The 17,553-nt window shown below is 38.6% G+C and overlaps 1 protein-coding gene across 1 annotated transcript in view; it reads left to right on the forward strand.

Moving 5' to 3' along the window:
- Positions 1-832: 832 nt before the first annotated feature.
- Positions 833-17,553, forward strand: part of cpne7 (copine VII) — a 55,071-nt gene continuing 38,350 nt past the window's right edge. The window contains exons 1-3 of the mRNA XM_053513028.1: positions 833-1,108; positions 12,506-12,688; positions 12,781-12,855. Coding sequence (XP_053369003.1) covers positions 935-1,108; positions 12,506-12,688; positions 12,781-12,855 — 432 coding nt within the window. The 5' untranslated portion in view covers positions 833-934. The remainder of the gene's footprint in view (positions 1,109-12,505; positions 12,689-12,780; positions 12,856-17,553) is intronic.

The raw sequence follows: 17,553 nt of genomic DNA on the forward strand, positions 1-17,553 counted from the left end.
TGTGTGTGTTTGTGTGTGTGAGAAAAAGAGAGAGAGGCAGACAGAAACAAAAAGATAAAGTTCATATTGTGTGTGAACTTTGGAGAAAGTGACAGAGACTATGTGTGTGTGAGAGAGAAAAACAGACCTTGTAATAGACATGGTATGTGTAAGTATGTGAGAGAGACAGAGTATGTGTGACAGAGTTAGACAAAAGATGAAAGTGTGTGTGTGTGTGTGTGTGTGGCTGAGGCAAATTGGTCTCACTCCGTCAGTGTGTAAAGTACCTTTAGGCTTCATGCTGGTCTTCACTTTGGTCTCTCGCACACAAACTTCACAAACAATCTTTTTCAGTTTTCATGATTTCCTTGTTTCTGTCATTATGTCAGAATAAACTGTGTAGATGAAGTGTGTTACACATTTGCATTCTCACGTCCCAGAATCATCGCTTTGCATCACTGATGAGTTGTGCATGAAGCATTGGCCATGACAGGCTGCTGTTTTTTTTTTTTTTTTTTTAGGTGAGCGTTGCATTTGCATGATTGAGGGTCGAAGGTTCCACAAGAAACCTTTGGGTTCACATTGAAATCACGGTTCTGATGAGCCATTAAAGAACGACTGTAGTACTAAAATCCTGATTCTTATTTATATCCATGCAACATTAAACATTAAAATTGAGATGTTTTGAAGGATGATCAAACATTTTTTCTTTCTGTTTAGGGTTCCACTGTGGACTAGACACCAATCTCATCCTCATGCACCTCCAGAACAGCTCATGTGACAGCTCCGTGTAACCCATCTCAACCACAGAGACAACCTGCGACAGAGATGACCGCTTGTCCTGCTTTCTTAACCAGTGGATGCCGTTAAATAATCTTAATTGCTGTTCGTTTGCAAATTTCGAATTTCCTTTTATTTTTACTTTTACTTTTGCGCACTTCAACACTGAGTCAGAATGAGTGAATCGCAGGAAGCGAGTTCCCCTGTGGCCGGGATCGGCGGCCCAGCAGCCTGCGTCACTAAAGTGGAGCTGCGCGTGTCCTGCAAATCCCTGCTGGACCGCGACACGCTGAAAAAGTCTGACCCCAGCGTCATCCTGTTGGTGCAGAGTCAAGGCCAGTGGACTGAGGTGAGTGTGAGCTGAGAGCGCATTCGAACGTCCCCAGGATGTTATTTAACAACATTCTGAGAGGGCACGAAAATATTTCTCAAAATCTTATACCAGGCTTGTTGAAATGTTCCCAGAAAGTTATCCAAAATCCAAAAAAGCACAATATCTTAAGAATGCTTGATGCTAACCTAAAACTGTTAGCTGGGTCGTATCTTAGTTATGCTGTGCAATATATTTAAACTCAATCAGTACTATTAGAACTCTTAATTAAGTACTATTTTACATAAGTATTATACATACTTATGTATAATGAGTATTTATAATACTTATTAAAAACTTTATTAATATTATTTTTTTTCCAATTTTTTTTTAAGTAGAACATAAAACTACTTAACACATTAATGTCACATATGTTCTGGGAATGTCTTTGTTTAGCTTTATCCTTAACTTCAACTCATAAAGCCCCTATGTCAGGGGTGGCTCAGTGGTTAAGGCATTGGACTACGGTTCGAAAGGTCCCAGGTTTAAATTCCACGATCACCAGGTTGTCCCTGTTGAGCCCTTGAGCAAGACCTTTAACCCGCAACTGCTCAAATCTAAATGTATGTGACATGTGACACTGTGGAGCAGTCATGTGACAATCTGTGAATTTGTGTACCCGTGACATCATTTCCAAAATCATGTTGTACCTGGGTAGCGCATGTGAGACGACTAGCTTGTTTTAAAAAGCTTATTTTATGTATAATCTAAATCATATTTAATCATTTAACGATTTACTAACATCTCATATTTTACATTTAACCTGTTCTGACTGCATTTCTCAAACAAATTGATATAAAACCAATGGAGAAAATATTGCTGTGACATTCGTCACATACAGCTTTTAACCACGAAAGTGTCAGGGAAGATGCCATGTGACGTCTTTCAAAATATGTTCCACGTGGTCTGTTTGGTCTGTGTTACATCCCCTATAATGTCCCTTAAAGACGAACTGGACCTGGGCTCTTATGGGTTAAGTTCCTCAATTGTCAATGTAGAAAAAGACTCAGCAACCGCACCAGTTCGTCATCCGCTGTGACAGACTCCCGCTGTAGTTAGTGCTGCAGCTGTCTCTTTGTGTTAAAATTCAGATAATGTAAAACATGAAATGTCTTGTACATCTCGCTATAAGGAATGCTCTGTCGAAATGTTCAACAAAAATCCCAAAGAACATATTTCTAAAGTTCTGTAGGATATAACGTATTATATAGAAATACAGTTCTCTATAGTAACGATTCGCTGATGGGTTAGGGTCAAAGTTTTAAGCCTTTATAGGTTAACTAAATTTCCTTTTTTTTTTAGGTAAACGTACAATTGAAAGGTAAAAATGTTATTAATTACAACACAGCTTTTACAGAAAATACACACGTTTCCATGTTTCACAAAGAATTCGCAAAATGATCTAATTATTACTTCTTCTTCTTTTGAGTTTGATGCAATACCACCACCTACTGGACTGGAGTGTACTGTAGACTAGAAGAAAAAAAAAAGATTCTCACTATATGACATTTAAATAATCAACCACACAACTTACACAGCATTTTAGTGTTTTTTAGATACTGTTAGAAGTGTTTAACTCTTAAAATCCTGTAAGAAAAACAGCTGCTCGAGACGAATCAGAGAGTAAACTTAATTTGCAGACACAACAAGGTCAAGAAAAGAAATAGAAATTAGAGACATTCTTTATATAATAAAAGATGCATTCATGTCTTCTTAAAAATTCCATAAAGTTCTATAGGACGTCAATGTCATAGCATTAGTTCTATTGCGGGTCTATAGAGTTCTATAGAATCATATCGCAAATGCAAAATTTTTACAAAGTTCTATAGTTTTTATTATATATTTTTTTGTCATGTTAATGCCAGTTTCGCTAATTGTGACCTAATTGTGTCTGTAAAAACCCAGCTAAAGTAATTTTTTTTTTTTGTGATTCACTCGACATAAAATTATATGTAGAATGATTTTAATTTGTTACCTTTTACAGGTAGATATTCAGGTCGGATTAGCAGACATTTGAGTAGCTAAATTATCCGACTGAATCACTGAGTGAATAAGAAAGATATATACATCGACTAACATGTTTTAAATATGTATGCAAGATTTACTATAAAATAACTGATTAAAAAATATGTAGGTCATAGAATGAATGAGTGACAACAAGACCTGAGTGGGTTCCTCAGTGGGTTTTCCACCTTTATTTATTGGTAAATTGGTGGTATAAAAGGAATAAAACATATTTTTTCCCCATTGTGTCAAATGTGTGCTTAGTATAGGGAAAAAACTAAAAATACAAAAATAAAAATATTTGTACAGGGTGATAGAAGTAACACCGCTTCACGTCACCACCTCGTCACTGATTATTTCTCTATAACAGCGCACCATCACACTGTTTTATTTCCTATTCAACGCATTAATCCAGCTCACTGTAATTATTACCGGTTGAATGGCCGCTTGATTTGAATTTAATTTAAATAAATGAGTTCAATCCAAACTCAGTCTATGAATAGCGTCGGCTCGAATGTGTTTTTTTGATGGAAAAATTCATGAGAAAAAAGTTTTCTTGCGCAAAAAAATAGCCAAAGTATCAATTCCCACATTTAAATAATGAGACAAACTTTTGAATAATTTGAATAGTTGGATTATTTTCAAAGTGCCAGTGAAATTTATTCTGCAGTTAAAGAGCTTCTTGGCTGCAAACATTTGTGTAAAGTGTACAGTCCCTTGATGAATCGCTGCACAGGAGCAGAAGCCTGAGTGAGAAATACAAGAAGCAGCTCACAGCCAGTTTTCCATTTGAAAGAAGTCATGTTAAGTAAAACATTATCTGAATCCGCAGCCACGGTTTTGAAGACAGCCGGTGATTTCAGTCTGCGGGAATATTTCGGGCGGAGGGATGAAATCTTAATCCTGGCACTTTATTATTTCGACTGCAGTGTAAAAAGAACAAAGTGAAACCCAGTGAGGGATGGCACTCGTCTTCTTCTCTTCTCTTTTAGCCTGATCAAATGACGACTCGTAGAACAGAAGAGATGGAGCAACTAATTGCCCACATCTCAGTTTATGTGTACCTCAATCTGGAAATTTTTAACCCTGCTGCTTTTTTTGAATCCTCGGTATGTCAGGATGAAATACAGAGCATCTCCGATCTCAGCATGCTGAAGGAAGCGAGATGATGACTGACGAATAGCTGGAATGATATTTCAAAAAATGTAGGCTTCAAATAAGCAGGAAGAAATGACAATACTGTCTGTTTTGCCTCTCTCAACACGCTGTCATTTCCTTACGTCTCAATTCCGTGCTTATAAGGATATATGGAAATTAGACGAAAACAAGTATGAATGTAGAAAGCTGCTCCTTCTCATTAATCATAAGACAAACCTGGAGTGGAATTCATTAGTCTCTCGAACGGCAGGAAGGTCATTAATTCTGACAGTGCCAACACAGAGTTGGTCAAAATCTATGATAATGTATGCAAATGACCTTGCAGAAGTGTTTTCAGTAGAATTCTGTATGCATGCTGTCAGGACTTATTTCACTAGACATCGGTGACCCAGAGCTTTTATTTACTTTCAAACCATTCTTCATTGCATCAGTTGAACTCCATACAAATTATTCTCCAGCTAAAATCAGAACACAACACAAAGCTGATAAATCCAAGCTAGCCAACTATTTCGGTCCTGATCAGGTATGAGATCGTCCTTGTGCAGGTTTTAAGAGCTGAGTTTTTATGGAGCTGTCTTGCACGAAGCCAATTTTAAGGCATTAGGCTTCTCTGTCGCCTCGGGTCTTGTGTGCATGAAGTTTGCGTGTTCTCCCCGTGCTAGGTGGGAACAATGCGTGCCTTCAAAATGTTGCAAAAACTGTGAGCTCTGAATGGAAGTTACTAATGCATGATGTCCATGACAAATTACAGCAGGTGAGGAACATCATGTTTTAGAATACGTTTTACTTCTTTGACTTTATAAGTGTAACAGTTGAGGCTCCACATCAGTGGGGTGTGAGGATCCATTTGCTGAAGGTTTATTTAAAAAATCTTCACAATACATACAGCCTTCAATCCATCCATTATTTATGCCGCATATGCTGTGTAGGGTCACAAGGGGCCTGGAGACTATGCAAGGGCGCTCAAGGTACACCATGAAGGGCATGCCAACCAGAGGTGGGAATAGTACACAAATAGTCTATCTAGTCCTCCATTTACAATTATACTTAAGGAAAAGTACCTTTCCTTACAGTACTTACAGTAGCCTTAAAGTCATACTGTAGTAACACTCTCTTTCTCTCTCTCTTTCTCTGTGTTATCCTCCTGCTTGATAGGTGTCCTCCAGATACTTCGATTTTGCTAATTATGCAGATTATGCCAATTGGAGTTCCCAGATTGCCCATAGTATGTGTAAGTGAGCGTGTCAGTATGTGTATGAGTGTGTGCCCTGCGATGGGTACCCCACCTCATGCCCTAGGTCTCCTGGGCCCCTGCGCCCCTGTATACAGGATAAAGAGGTACAGGCAACAACGATGAGACACCCAGGAGCGCTCCTCAGGTGGTCAACTGTCCTTAGTTTTTCATACTGTAATTATTTGTAGCCCAAAACAATCCTGCACACTTTACATTAAATCATAGCCTAGTAAAATAACCAGAAAAATTACTTATTTATTTATTAGTTTAGGAATTACTTTCTCAACACATTAATAATGGTTAATTGCTGTTTTACACGAGTTTCCCAGTAGGCTTAGGGCACGAGGCGGGGTAAACCCTGGACAGGGTGCCAATCTACCGCAGGGCACACACACACACACATACACACACTCACACTCTCATTCACACACTACAGGCAATTTGGGAACGCCACTCAATCTAACCTACATGTCTTTGGACTGTGGGAGAAAACCGGAGTACCCGAAGGAAACCCAGCAAACACAGGAAGAACATGCAAACTCCGTGCACGCAGACGTCTGGACCCTGGAGGTGCAAGGCGAAAGTGCTAACCACTACACCACCCTGCCGAAGATTACAGAATAAACAGTTATAAAGAGATAAAATGATAAAATGTTAAAATTCTATAGCTGTGGAGTGTACACAGACACCTATTGATATTCATTCATGTTCATACATTTTCATACCAGAGGAAATGTGTAGCGTCTGAGAAACTAGACATAACATCAGATACTGCGGTGGCTGGATTTTAGCAAAAAATCTGCACTGAGCCAAACGGGAATGATATGGAAATATTTTTCATTTCTATTCTATTTTTAATCTTGCCAAGACTACGTTACTGCACATATCACATTGACATAATAACCTTATAACCTCCAACTTCTGATTGGAGTTCACATGGAGATCGCTCAGGGCGGCTGCTGATGGCTCCATATGGTCTGCTTATGGATACATGGGACTGCTGATGACAGTTCGGCTTATGATAGTGAAACAGTTTCACTATGATGGCTTAGAGTTACTCTCATAGTGATTGAAATCATCATGAACAGTTTCGTCTTCATCAGTGAACAGCTGGTTACCTCAAAAGAAGTCAAATTCCTATTAGCGAAAATGGGTTTCCAGTTAAACAACTGCACTTTTGACCTACAGTTATGCCAGTCATGGTAGAGCAGATTAACTGCTGGGGAATAAAAAAAGTAAGAAAGAAAACAAATAAGCAAAAGTTGTGAGTTGGTGAGATTCTACCCCAAGTTGGTAACATACTGCTGCAAATCTGTCAGTCACAAACTCAGCCATCTCCCATCCACTTATTCCTAACTTAGAGATACTTGGAGACACACAGCAAAAATGATTCAGATGAGTGAAGAGCATTTGACTGGATGACTTTAGAACTTGATTAGAAAAAAAACTTTAAAACACCAATTTCAGGGTCACCTCAAGACTCTCTTTTTGATCATAAGGTGCAATGAGACCCTAAAATCCTAAATATAGCACTGTCGCCTTGCCCCTCCAGGATCTGGGTTTAATCCCCACCCCCTTTGCATGTTCTCTCTGTGCTCGGTGGGTTTCCTCCGGGTACTCCGCTTTCTTTCTACAGTCCAAGGACATGCAGATTAGGCTAATTGGCGTTCCTAAATTACTCGTAGTGTGTAAATGAGCATGTGAGTGTGTGTATGTGTGTACCCTGCGATGGATTGGGACCACCGATAGGCTCAAGGTCCCCACGTCCCTGTATACAAGATAAAGCGGTATAGACGATGAGCGAGTGAGCGAGAAAGGTTGGGAAAATGTTCATTTTTAACTAAAGGCCATGATGTAAAAATTTAAAAAGTTATTAAGCAGGTGTGGATGATGTACAGTGGTGTGAAAAACTATTTGCCCCCTTCCTGATTTCTTATTCTTTTGCATGTTTGTCACACTTAAATGTTTCTGCTCATCAAAAAACGTTAACTATTAGTCAAAGATAACATAATTTAACACAAAATGCAGTTTTTAAATGAAGGTTTACGTTATTAAGGGAGAAAAAAACTCCAAATCTACATGGCCCTGTGTGAAAAAGTGATTGCCCCCCTTGTTAAAAAATAACTTAACTGTGGTTTATCACACCTGAGTTCAATTTCTGTAGTCACCCCCAGGCCTGATTACTACCACACCTGTTTCAATCAAGAAATCACTTAAATAGGAGCTACCTGACACAGAGAAGTAGACCAAAAGCACCTCAAAAGCTAGACATCATGCCAAGATCCAAAGAAATTCAGGAACAAATGAGAACAAAAGTAATTGAGATCTATCAGTCTGGTAAAGGTTATAAAGCCATTTCTAAAGATTTGGGACTCCAGCGAACCACAATGAGAGCCATTATCCACAAATGGCAAAAACATGGAACAGTGGTGAACCTTCCCAGGAGTGGCCGGCCGACCAAAATTACCCCAAGAGCGCAGAGACAACTCATCCGAGAGGCCACAATAGACCCCAGGACAACATCTAAAGAACTGCAGGCCTCACTTGCCTCAATTAAGGTCGGTGTTCACGACTCCACCATAAGAAAGAGACTGGGCAAAAACGGCCTGCATGGCAGATTTCCAAGGCGCAAACCACTTTTAAGCAAAAAGAACATTAAGGCTCGTCTCAATTTTGCTACAAAAACATCTCAATGATTGCCAAGACTTTTGGGAAAATACCTTGTGAAGTTTTTGAAAGGTGCGTGTCCCGTTACATCTGGCGTAAAATTAACACAGCATTTCAGAAAAAGAACATCATACCAACAGTAAAATATGGTGGTGGTAGTGTGATGGTCTGGGGTTGTTTTGCTGCTTTAGGACCTGGAAGGCTTGCTGTGATAAATGGAACCATGAATTCTACTGTCTACCAAAAAATCCTGAAGGAGAATGTCCGGCCATCTGTTCGTCAACTCAAGCTGAAGCGATCTTGGGTGCTGCAGCAGGACAATGACCCAAAACACACCAGCAAATCCACCTCTGAATGGCTGAAGAAAAACAAAATGAAGACTTTGGAGTGGCCTAGTCAAAGTCCTGACCTGAATCCTATTGAGATGTTGTGGCATGACCTTAAAAAGGCGGTTCATGCTAGAAAACCCTCAAATAAAGCTGAATTACAACAATTCTGCAAAGATGAGTGGGCCAAAATTCCTCCAGAGCGCTGTAAAAGACTCGTTGCAAGTTATCGCAAACGCTTGATTGCAGTTATTGCTAAGGGTGGCTCAACCAGTTATTAGGTTCAGGGGGCAATACTTTTTCACACAGGGCCATGTAGGTTTGGATTTTTTTTTCTCCCTAAATAATAAAAACCATCATTTAAAAACTGCATTTTGTGTTTACTTGTGTTATCTTTGACTAATAGTTAAATGTGTTTGATGATCAGAAACATTTTGTGTGACAAACATGCAAAAGAATAAGAAATCAGGAAGGGGGCAAATAGTTTTTCACACCACTGTACGTGATATATTGGAACATTTGTCCAAGTCAGTCCTGATTTAACGTAAACACGTTTCTTGCACGCAAACACAGGCTGCTGTATATACATCGAACTTTAAAGAAGCTTAAATTCCAGTGTACATCCATGTAGGCGTCTTAAGTGTCACATCACTACCTCGCTCAATGTGACGGGTCGTTCCTTGTGTAAATCCAAGGCCATAATTATGCCGTCAGTTGTTGCGCCTGCTAAGCTCCTGGTCTATGTGTTAAACTATGAGCCAACGTGTTTTCTTTCGAACGCATGATTCACTGCAGTGTGAGTCAGTCTCAGTACACACTGCTGTGACATTGACAGTGTCAGATAACAATACATTAAATCAGACCTCCTCGCTGTGGTAAAGTCAGACTGAATGAAGCAATTATTAAGAGATTGTATAGAGTTTTTATTACACGGTGGCTGATGAATAGCTCAGGATGTTAAAAATGGATAAAATAGTCGGACTAGAAATAAATTAAAGGACGTGCTTTTGTCTCAGATTTCATTCTAATGCATAAGGAACTCCATTCATTTAGGAGCCAGGCTTTTAATTATTATGTGAACACATGATTCCATCAAGACACATGAACTGGGCAGCATACTTGAATTCCTCCGCATACAGTACATACAGCTCACGGATGCCTCGTTTGTCTTGAGACTCTGTGGTTGACAAGAGATATACTTGCACTCTTATCTTATGTACGAGGGGCGTTCAAGTCAAACCTGGATTTAAGTGTGCAGAATAACAGTAATGACAGTAAAAACTCCTAGTATTTCCCTATATAATCCCCTGCTACACGTATCCCAGTGTTTCACTAGTGCTTGGATACCATCAAGGTAGAAAGTTTCTCCTCAATATGCTGGAACCATGATCAGACTATGCCAACACTGGCCTCCCAGGAACTCCTTTGATGGCTTAAACATGTGGAAATGACTTGGAGCGGGTCGGGATTGTACGGGGAATGTGGCGATAACTCCCAACCCAATGTGCAGGTAGTGTTTGTGAATGATTAAATGTACAGTTCCCGCGGACGGATGCATCTCTCCCGCAAATTGCTGACAAGTTATCCACTGGTTTTCAAGGATTAGCTTGGCTGGGCTCATCATTCACACAGAGTTCTTTTGCAAGGTTTAAATTTTTAGAAAAGAGTATTATCACCACACTGTGCATGAAGTCTTCTGTAAAAGCTAATCAGTTTTACACCTTTTACAAGACCCAGGTTGACTTAGGGTCAGGGTCGCAGTCTTCATCTCTAAGGTGTTTAGGTGTCGGTTGAAGCTTGCAATCTGTGCAGACCACTCAGGTTCTTCCGCTCCAGCTTTAGCAAACCATGTACATTTTTGCATACTCATGCAGGAACAGCTTTGAGCTCCTTAATTCCTTTGAAGAGAAATGATTAAATTACAGCATAGAAAGACATTTTATACATTGTGTACTCATGACTTTTGTGGAAGAACAGATGGTTCAGCTGTCCACAAACTTTTGGTCGAATACTGTATAATAAGCAGGTTTTGGATCCGAGTCGAGCGAGTCAGGTGATCTTTATTCATTTAATCTGGCCTCGAGTGCTGGCAGCGATGCTGAGAGTGCAGCTCAGTGCTCTTGCCTGTGGGTGAGTTCAGGCGCTGGGATTTAGGATGTACACAGAGAGGATATAAGCCATTAGTCTTTCTACTCCGAGCTTTTCCAGTCCCTCTCAACAGGGAAGTGCCATTGTCATGCAAATCGATAGTGGCTGCTTAAACCGAGTGGGAGCGAAACCCACTCACATCTCATTTTCTGTGACCAACTCACAACTCCCTCTCTATATATTCCCTCCTTATGTTCTCTAACGCTCTTTTATCACTGTCTTTTTGTTCTCTCAGCTACGACATGCTTTTGTCCCACCACAGCCATTTAACTGGACACCTGCAGCGTCCTGCATGGTTTACATATACTGTGCCCTATTTCATAGCAATTACTGTTTTAAATTCAGTTATTTTACATAACTCTCTGGAAGACCCTGGATTATTGCATTTGACAGATCAAATAATTCCTGATAGTAAATATTCAGCAAAATCAGCAAGTCATATGCAGGAACGTGGCTTTAAGCGTTTAAGAGCAGTAAGATCAAGTTATTTGATCAGCATAGAGTCATGTGACAAGCAATATTCGGATTGAGATTTTATCAGTTTTCTGCAAATAATTGGTGCAAATGCTCCCCAACTAATACTATGGTGTGTGTGGTTCAACATTACTTTGGTTCCCTTCTCACAGCTTTAGTTCGTACCTACAGTACAATTATTTACTCTGAAAGTAATTAAAAAAATCCCAAAGTGCCAGTTATTAGTTTATGATAAATAGAAAGCTTATCTAAAAAATTACATGAATTTTAATGGAAATTTGTGTTGGCATGGATGACAAATGAAAATGGAATTTGAAATTTGCACAGAATAAAATACTACATGCAATTGACTGACATAATTGATAATTGACATAATTTTTTATGTTTTTTAAAACTTTTTAAATGCTAATTGTTTTAAGTAAAAAAACTATAACTATAGTGGTAGTCGAAAAAGCATTTCACTGCATATCGTACTGTGTATGACTGTGTACGTGACAAATAAAATTTGAATTTGAATTTAAATTTATACACTTGTTTGCTTAATACTTATAATCTGTTATAGTAAAAAATATATATACTGTTACTCTACAGTTGGTTAACACAACAGTGTTTATGAAATGTACTGTACATGATAGACTCATTACATGCAAAGCAAGATAGTTCAAGCCATGATTTGTCCTAATTAAAATTATTTAGGTGTTTAAAGTTAAAATTATTTAGGTCTTTAAAGTTTCCATCTTTTTATAGATCCTTACAATGGGTTACTAGGTTACTAGCTAAGTACCATCAGTCAAACGTAAGCAAGGTGCTGATGGCATGGTGGCTTAGTGTGAGCACTGTGGCCTTGCACCTCAATGGTGTAGGTTCGATTCCCACCTTGGGTCTGTTTACTTGGAGTATGCTTGTTCTCCCTGCAGTAGATGGGTTTCCTCAGGGAAATTCCTCCCATAGTTTAAAGGCATGCAGATTAGGCTATTTGCCATTCCCCAGTTGCCCGTAATGTATGTGTGTCCTGTGATGGATTGGCACCCTATCCAGGGTCTCCTGGGATAGGCTCCAGTGATTCATACTACATTGATCCTTGAGGGTACAGTTTAAGGATGTACTTCTTGGAATAAAATATTAATTATTGTACATATACAGTATTATTTTAAATGGTTTAAAGCAAGGTTTTTTATTTTGAGATCAAATGACAGATTTTTAAGACACCATGTATAGTTTTACCTACAGTGCAACATGCGTCATCTACTTTTATTTTACAATAACCAGGAATACATTTACATATCAGCACAAAAGTTTTATTTTAACTAATTGAATTATTCATTGGTAAATTGTGACCTTATTCCTGTTATGTTGTTTGTTTAGCTGGATCGCACTGAGGTGATCAAGAGCAACCTGAACCCAGTGTTTGCTAAGGTCCTAATGTTAGACTACTACTTTGAGGAGGTACAGAAGCTGCGCTTCGAGGTCTATGACATTCATGGGACCCACAGCATCGGGACCCGCGACGACGACTTCCTGGGTGGGATGGAGTGTACGCTTGGTCAGGTGAGACACCTGTGCTTGTGTGTAATTTTTGCTGTTTGTACTTTTTCTCAGTAGAAATGCAATAAGCAAATATCTTTCAATCGCTTCAACAGATAGTGGCTCAGAAAAAGATGGTGAAGCCTTTGCTACTGAAATACGGAAAGTATGCTGGAAAGTCTAACATTACGGTGAGTTCTGTTTTAGCTCTTAGCATTTGCTTCTTTAATTCTAACATTGTTGAATGGTAAAATCTGTTCTCTTTTATTTTTATGCTAAGTTACAAAAAAAAATAAAAAGTTTGTTTTAGAAAAATAATCAACATCCGCTTCGTTAGGTATGCAAGGCAACCTAACGAAGCAGAGGTACTACAGGCGAAACTTGAAAAATTATAATATCATGCAAAAGTTCATTTATTTCAGTAATGCAACGTAAAAGGTGAAACTATTATATAAGATAGACTCATTACATGCAAAGCAAGATAGTTCCGTGATTTGTTATAATTGAGATGATTATGGCTTACAACTTATGAAAACCCCAAATCAACAATCTCAGAAAATTAGAATATTGTAAAAAGGTTGAATATTCTGGGCTCAGTTTCCCCCTTAATCAGCTAATTAAGTCATAACACCTGCAAAGGGTTTGAGCCTTTAAATGGTCTCTCAGTCTGATTCAGTCGGAAGCACAATCATGGGAAGACTGCTGACCTGACAGTTGTGCAGAAAACCATCATTGACATCCTCCATAAGGAGGGAAAGCCTCAAAAGGTAATTGCAAAAGAAGTTGGATGTTCCCAAAGTGCTGTATCGAAGCACATTAATAGAACGTTATGTGGAAATGAAAGTGTGAAAGAAAAAGGTGCACGAGCAGCAGGGATGATCGCAGCCTGGAGAGGATTGTCAGGAAAAGGCGATTCAAAAGTCTAGGGGACTTTCACAAGGAGCGGACTGAGGCTGGAGTCAGTGTATCAAGAGCCACCACACACACAGATCCTGGACATGGGCTTCAAATGTCGTATTCCTCTTGTCAAGTCGCTCCTGAACAACAAAGAACATCAGAAGCGTCTTACCTGGGCTAAAGAAAAAAAAGCTGGTCTCTTGCCCAGTGGTTCAAAGTCCTCTTTTCTGATGAAAGCAACTTTTGCAACAAAGGACCCAGAGTCTGGAGGAAGAATGGAGAGGCACACACTGCAAGATGCGTGAAGTCCAGTGTGAAGTTTCCACAGTCTGTGTTGATTTGGGGAGCCATGTCATCTGTTGGTGTTGGTCCACTGTGCTTCATTAAGTTCAGGGTCAATGCTGTCGTCTACCAGGAGATTTTGGAGCACTTCATGCTTTCTTCCGCAGACGAGCTTTATGGGGATGCTGACTTTACTGTCCAGCAGGACTTGGCACCTGCCCACATTGCCAAAAGCACCAAAACCTGGTTCAATGACCGTGACTGTTGATTGTCCAGCAAACTCGCCTGACCTGAACCTAAGCTCTTCTATAAATGTTTTTTCTCTGTTCGGCCCTTAACCCTATGACGATACAAAATCAATCTGCCATTGTGGGTCCAAAACTATAAGAGAAAAAGGAGGGTTAGGCACGAGAGGAGCAAACAAGCAACCAAAAATACTCTGTACTTCTTATTAATTTACAGTATAATTAAATTTTATATTGTGAAATAACAATGAAACAAGTTCATTCCAATTCACACTTAACTTATAGCATTAAAACTCATCTTTTCTCAAATTTTTATGGTGATAATACAAAAGACAATGTGAATGAGTTAAAACAAGCACATTAATATAAACCTATAACACTACTGCTGAAACTACTATTAAAGAAAATCAATCAGCCCTTTTGACCAATCAGAATCAAGGATATGATAGTACTGTGGTATAAAGCTGAACTGAAAATAAAATCTCTGAACACATAGTTTTTTCCATATTAAGGCTCTGTTTCCTTTGTTGTTGCACAGTTAGCAAAACAATTGTCATGATATCACAATATATATTTTTTCTGCCATCACCTGCATCCAGAACGTGCTATTTTTAAAACCAAGCATTGACCTATGTTTTGTCACTGTCACTTTTTCTGTTGTACCGGACACTTTTCCGCGCCTTGTGCAGCTATAACGTGCTCATTTTGATGCCCTATTCACACAAATCAAACCAAAATAGAAACCAAGTGATCAGTATGTGTTCAGCGAGTTAGAGCGAGAAAGATGAAGTTGTATCGAAGGTTAGGAGCTTGGAAGAGAGCAAACACCATCTTTCGGACAAAAACACCAGCTAAAATAAAACATTAAAGGCAGAGGTGCTTTTTTCCCCGAGGTGCTCCATTAAGGTGTTAATAGATTTGAATGGATGCTGCTGAGTGTTCACCCAGAGCAGGTAAATTACTCCAATTATCACTCTGTGTTCAGTTTGAAAGCTTTTTGTCAGTGGTAGAACAGAATGTGCACAGTTTCATGAAGGTAGACTTTTTGCTCCAGCATGAGGAACATAATGGTGTTGTTAGGACAAAATGAAGAACAAGAAGAACAAACAGAACAAGAAGCACCATTTTGTGACACTTTTATAGGAACATACACAACATCAGACATGTAATTAGTGATTATCGGTTTTAACTAATTACGGTTGCCACTGTTGGGCCCTTGGGCAAGGCCCTTAATCCCAAGCCCATATATAATACCTACCCATGGAGATGCAGTCTCAAGCCAGAAGGCATTCAGCTTAAAACCTGTGACAATAACTTGTGGATCAAATAATCTGTTAAAGCAACCCAGACAAAGGGAAATAACTCAAGAAAAAGTAATAATAATAATAATAATAATAATAATAATAATCAAGATTATCCGTGACTCTGAATACAGGATAAAGTGGTATAGCCATTGAGTGAGTGTGGATTATTATTATTATTATTATTATTATTATTATTATAAGAAGTAGTAATAGTATTAATATTATAATAATAATTATAATAATAGATAATTGTTTATTACTTGCCTTATACCACCACGTCCTGAATTGTTTTATTCCAGTTATATCAATTTAATAGGTTTTCTTGACTGAAGCAACACTTTGTACATATTATTCATTTTAAATTACATGAAATGTTGTAAAATCACCTGTTATCACATACATTATAGCAAATATAAACGCTTATTTCCTCACCAGCCTATTTATCTCTCCAAGGCAGAAAAATGAGGTTGTCAACTTCTATTGAAAACTTCAAATTTTTTTCAATCACCAGTTGCTATAGATACAATAATGCATTAGAATAAATGCATTCATATAAATTCATAATCCCTGCTATTGAATGAAATAACATTGTCCAGCCAGAATGGTGAGTTTAACATGATTGTGATGTAAAGAAATGTATACAGCGGTTAGCTCCAACCCAGTAATTGAGAAGCCTTCTGTGAGGGTGATGTAGAGAATAACAGCACTGCGACATTTAACTATATGTATCACACTAAATCTCAGGTATTCTTACAGTCGTTAATTACACTAACTGTCGGTTGCCAGCATGGGTGAAAATAGCTCGGTACAGTTCACACTACTCACTAATTTCTTATCACATAGACTCATTGAGAACCTGACAAGAACGTGCCTAGGAAGCAGTATAAACTTGAGAATGCACATTTTAACATTTTGACCCCATTCACGCCTGCGTTCTTTTATATTTTTAAGATTCGGTGTGAACTTCATGGTCTTGGTCAGACTGACGCGGCTCTTACATTGACAGTTGGATTTTGGTCTCCTGTCTTGTGATTGCTACAGTATGCTCCATGAATGTTCTCACCTGGATTTTTACTTTGTCATTTTAAACATTTCTGAGAACGCTTTCTTTTAATGCTTACCTGTGTTATGGGCCCACTACAGAGTTGATTTATTGATTCCTCTAATAAATAAAGTTATTGTTCTAAAAAAAATTAGCTTATAGAAGCAAATCACTAGACGGGGTATTTGATTTCGTCTCTATTATGATGTTTATTATGGCTGAAGCTGCAGTTCACGCTTTGACGTTAAACAGGCTGATTGGAACTGATTTGATGTTAATGCAGATTTTCATTTAGTTTAAAACTGATTATTATTCTGGCCTAAATACTTACCTAATAAGACTTGTCAGATTTGTCAATTTTACAAAATAAATAAATAAATAAATCACCTATTATTATCAGTAACTGTTTCTGGCATATCATTTCTGTTTGTAGGATGGCACATGCTGCCCCACACGCTTACCACTTTATGTATCAGCTATGTTTTACACTAATGACCTTTTCTTTTGAAGAATTTTCAATACCCAATGGCACCTCCAGGGACCAGGTTTAATTCCCATCTCTGTGTGCATGGAGTGTGCATGTTCTCCCCGTGTTTGGGGGTTTCCTCCAGGTACTCCGGTTTCCTCCCCATCAAATGACAGGCACATTATGTTAATTAATATTCCCCCCCAAAATTCCCATAGCGTATGTGTAAGTGTGTGTGTGTGTGTGCCCTGCGAAGGATTGGCACCGTGTCCAGGGAGTACCCCACCTTGTGCCCGGGGTCACCTGGGATAGGCTCCAGGCTCCTGTGACCCTGTAAACAGGATAAAGGTGTATAAATAGTGAGTGAATGAGTGAAATTTGAGACCTTCTTCTAAAATTTCACTAATTTATTCGATTAATTCATTGACATCGGAGGTGTAGTGGGTTTTGTTTAAGTACAGAAGTGGACCTACTATGAGTGGTTAAGGATTGGGCTCGTTTGGAGAACTGCAAAATGTATCTATGTCTTACTATGAGTTTACAATAAACCAAATATGAGACAATAAGCTTATTTAAAGAAACATATTATTACTTTTAAGCTTTTAATATTATTATTCTGGTGGAAGACAATATTGCTTCTTTATGGAAATTAA

The sequence above is a fragment of the Clarias gariepinus genome, chromosome 15 (genome assembly GCF_024256425.1).
Source record: "Clarias gariepinus isolate MV-2021 ecotype Netherlands chromosome 15, CGAR_prim_01v2, whole genome shotgun sequence".
In the NCBI taxonomy this organism is placed as follows: domain Eukaryota; kingdom Metazoa; phylum Chordata; class Actinopteri; order Siluriformes; family Clariidae; genus Clarias; species Clarias gariepinus.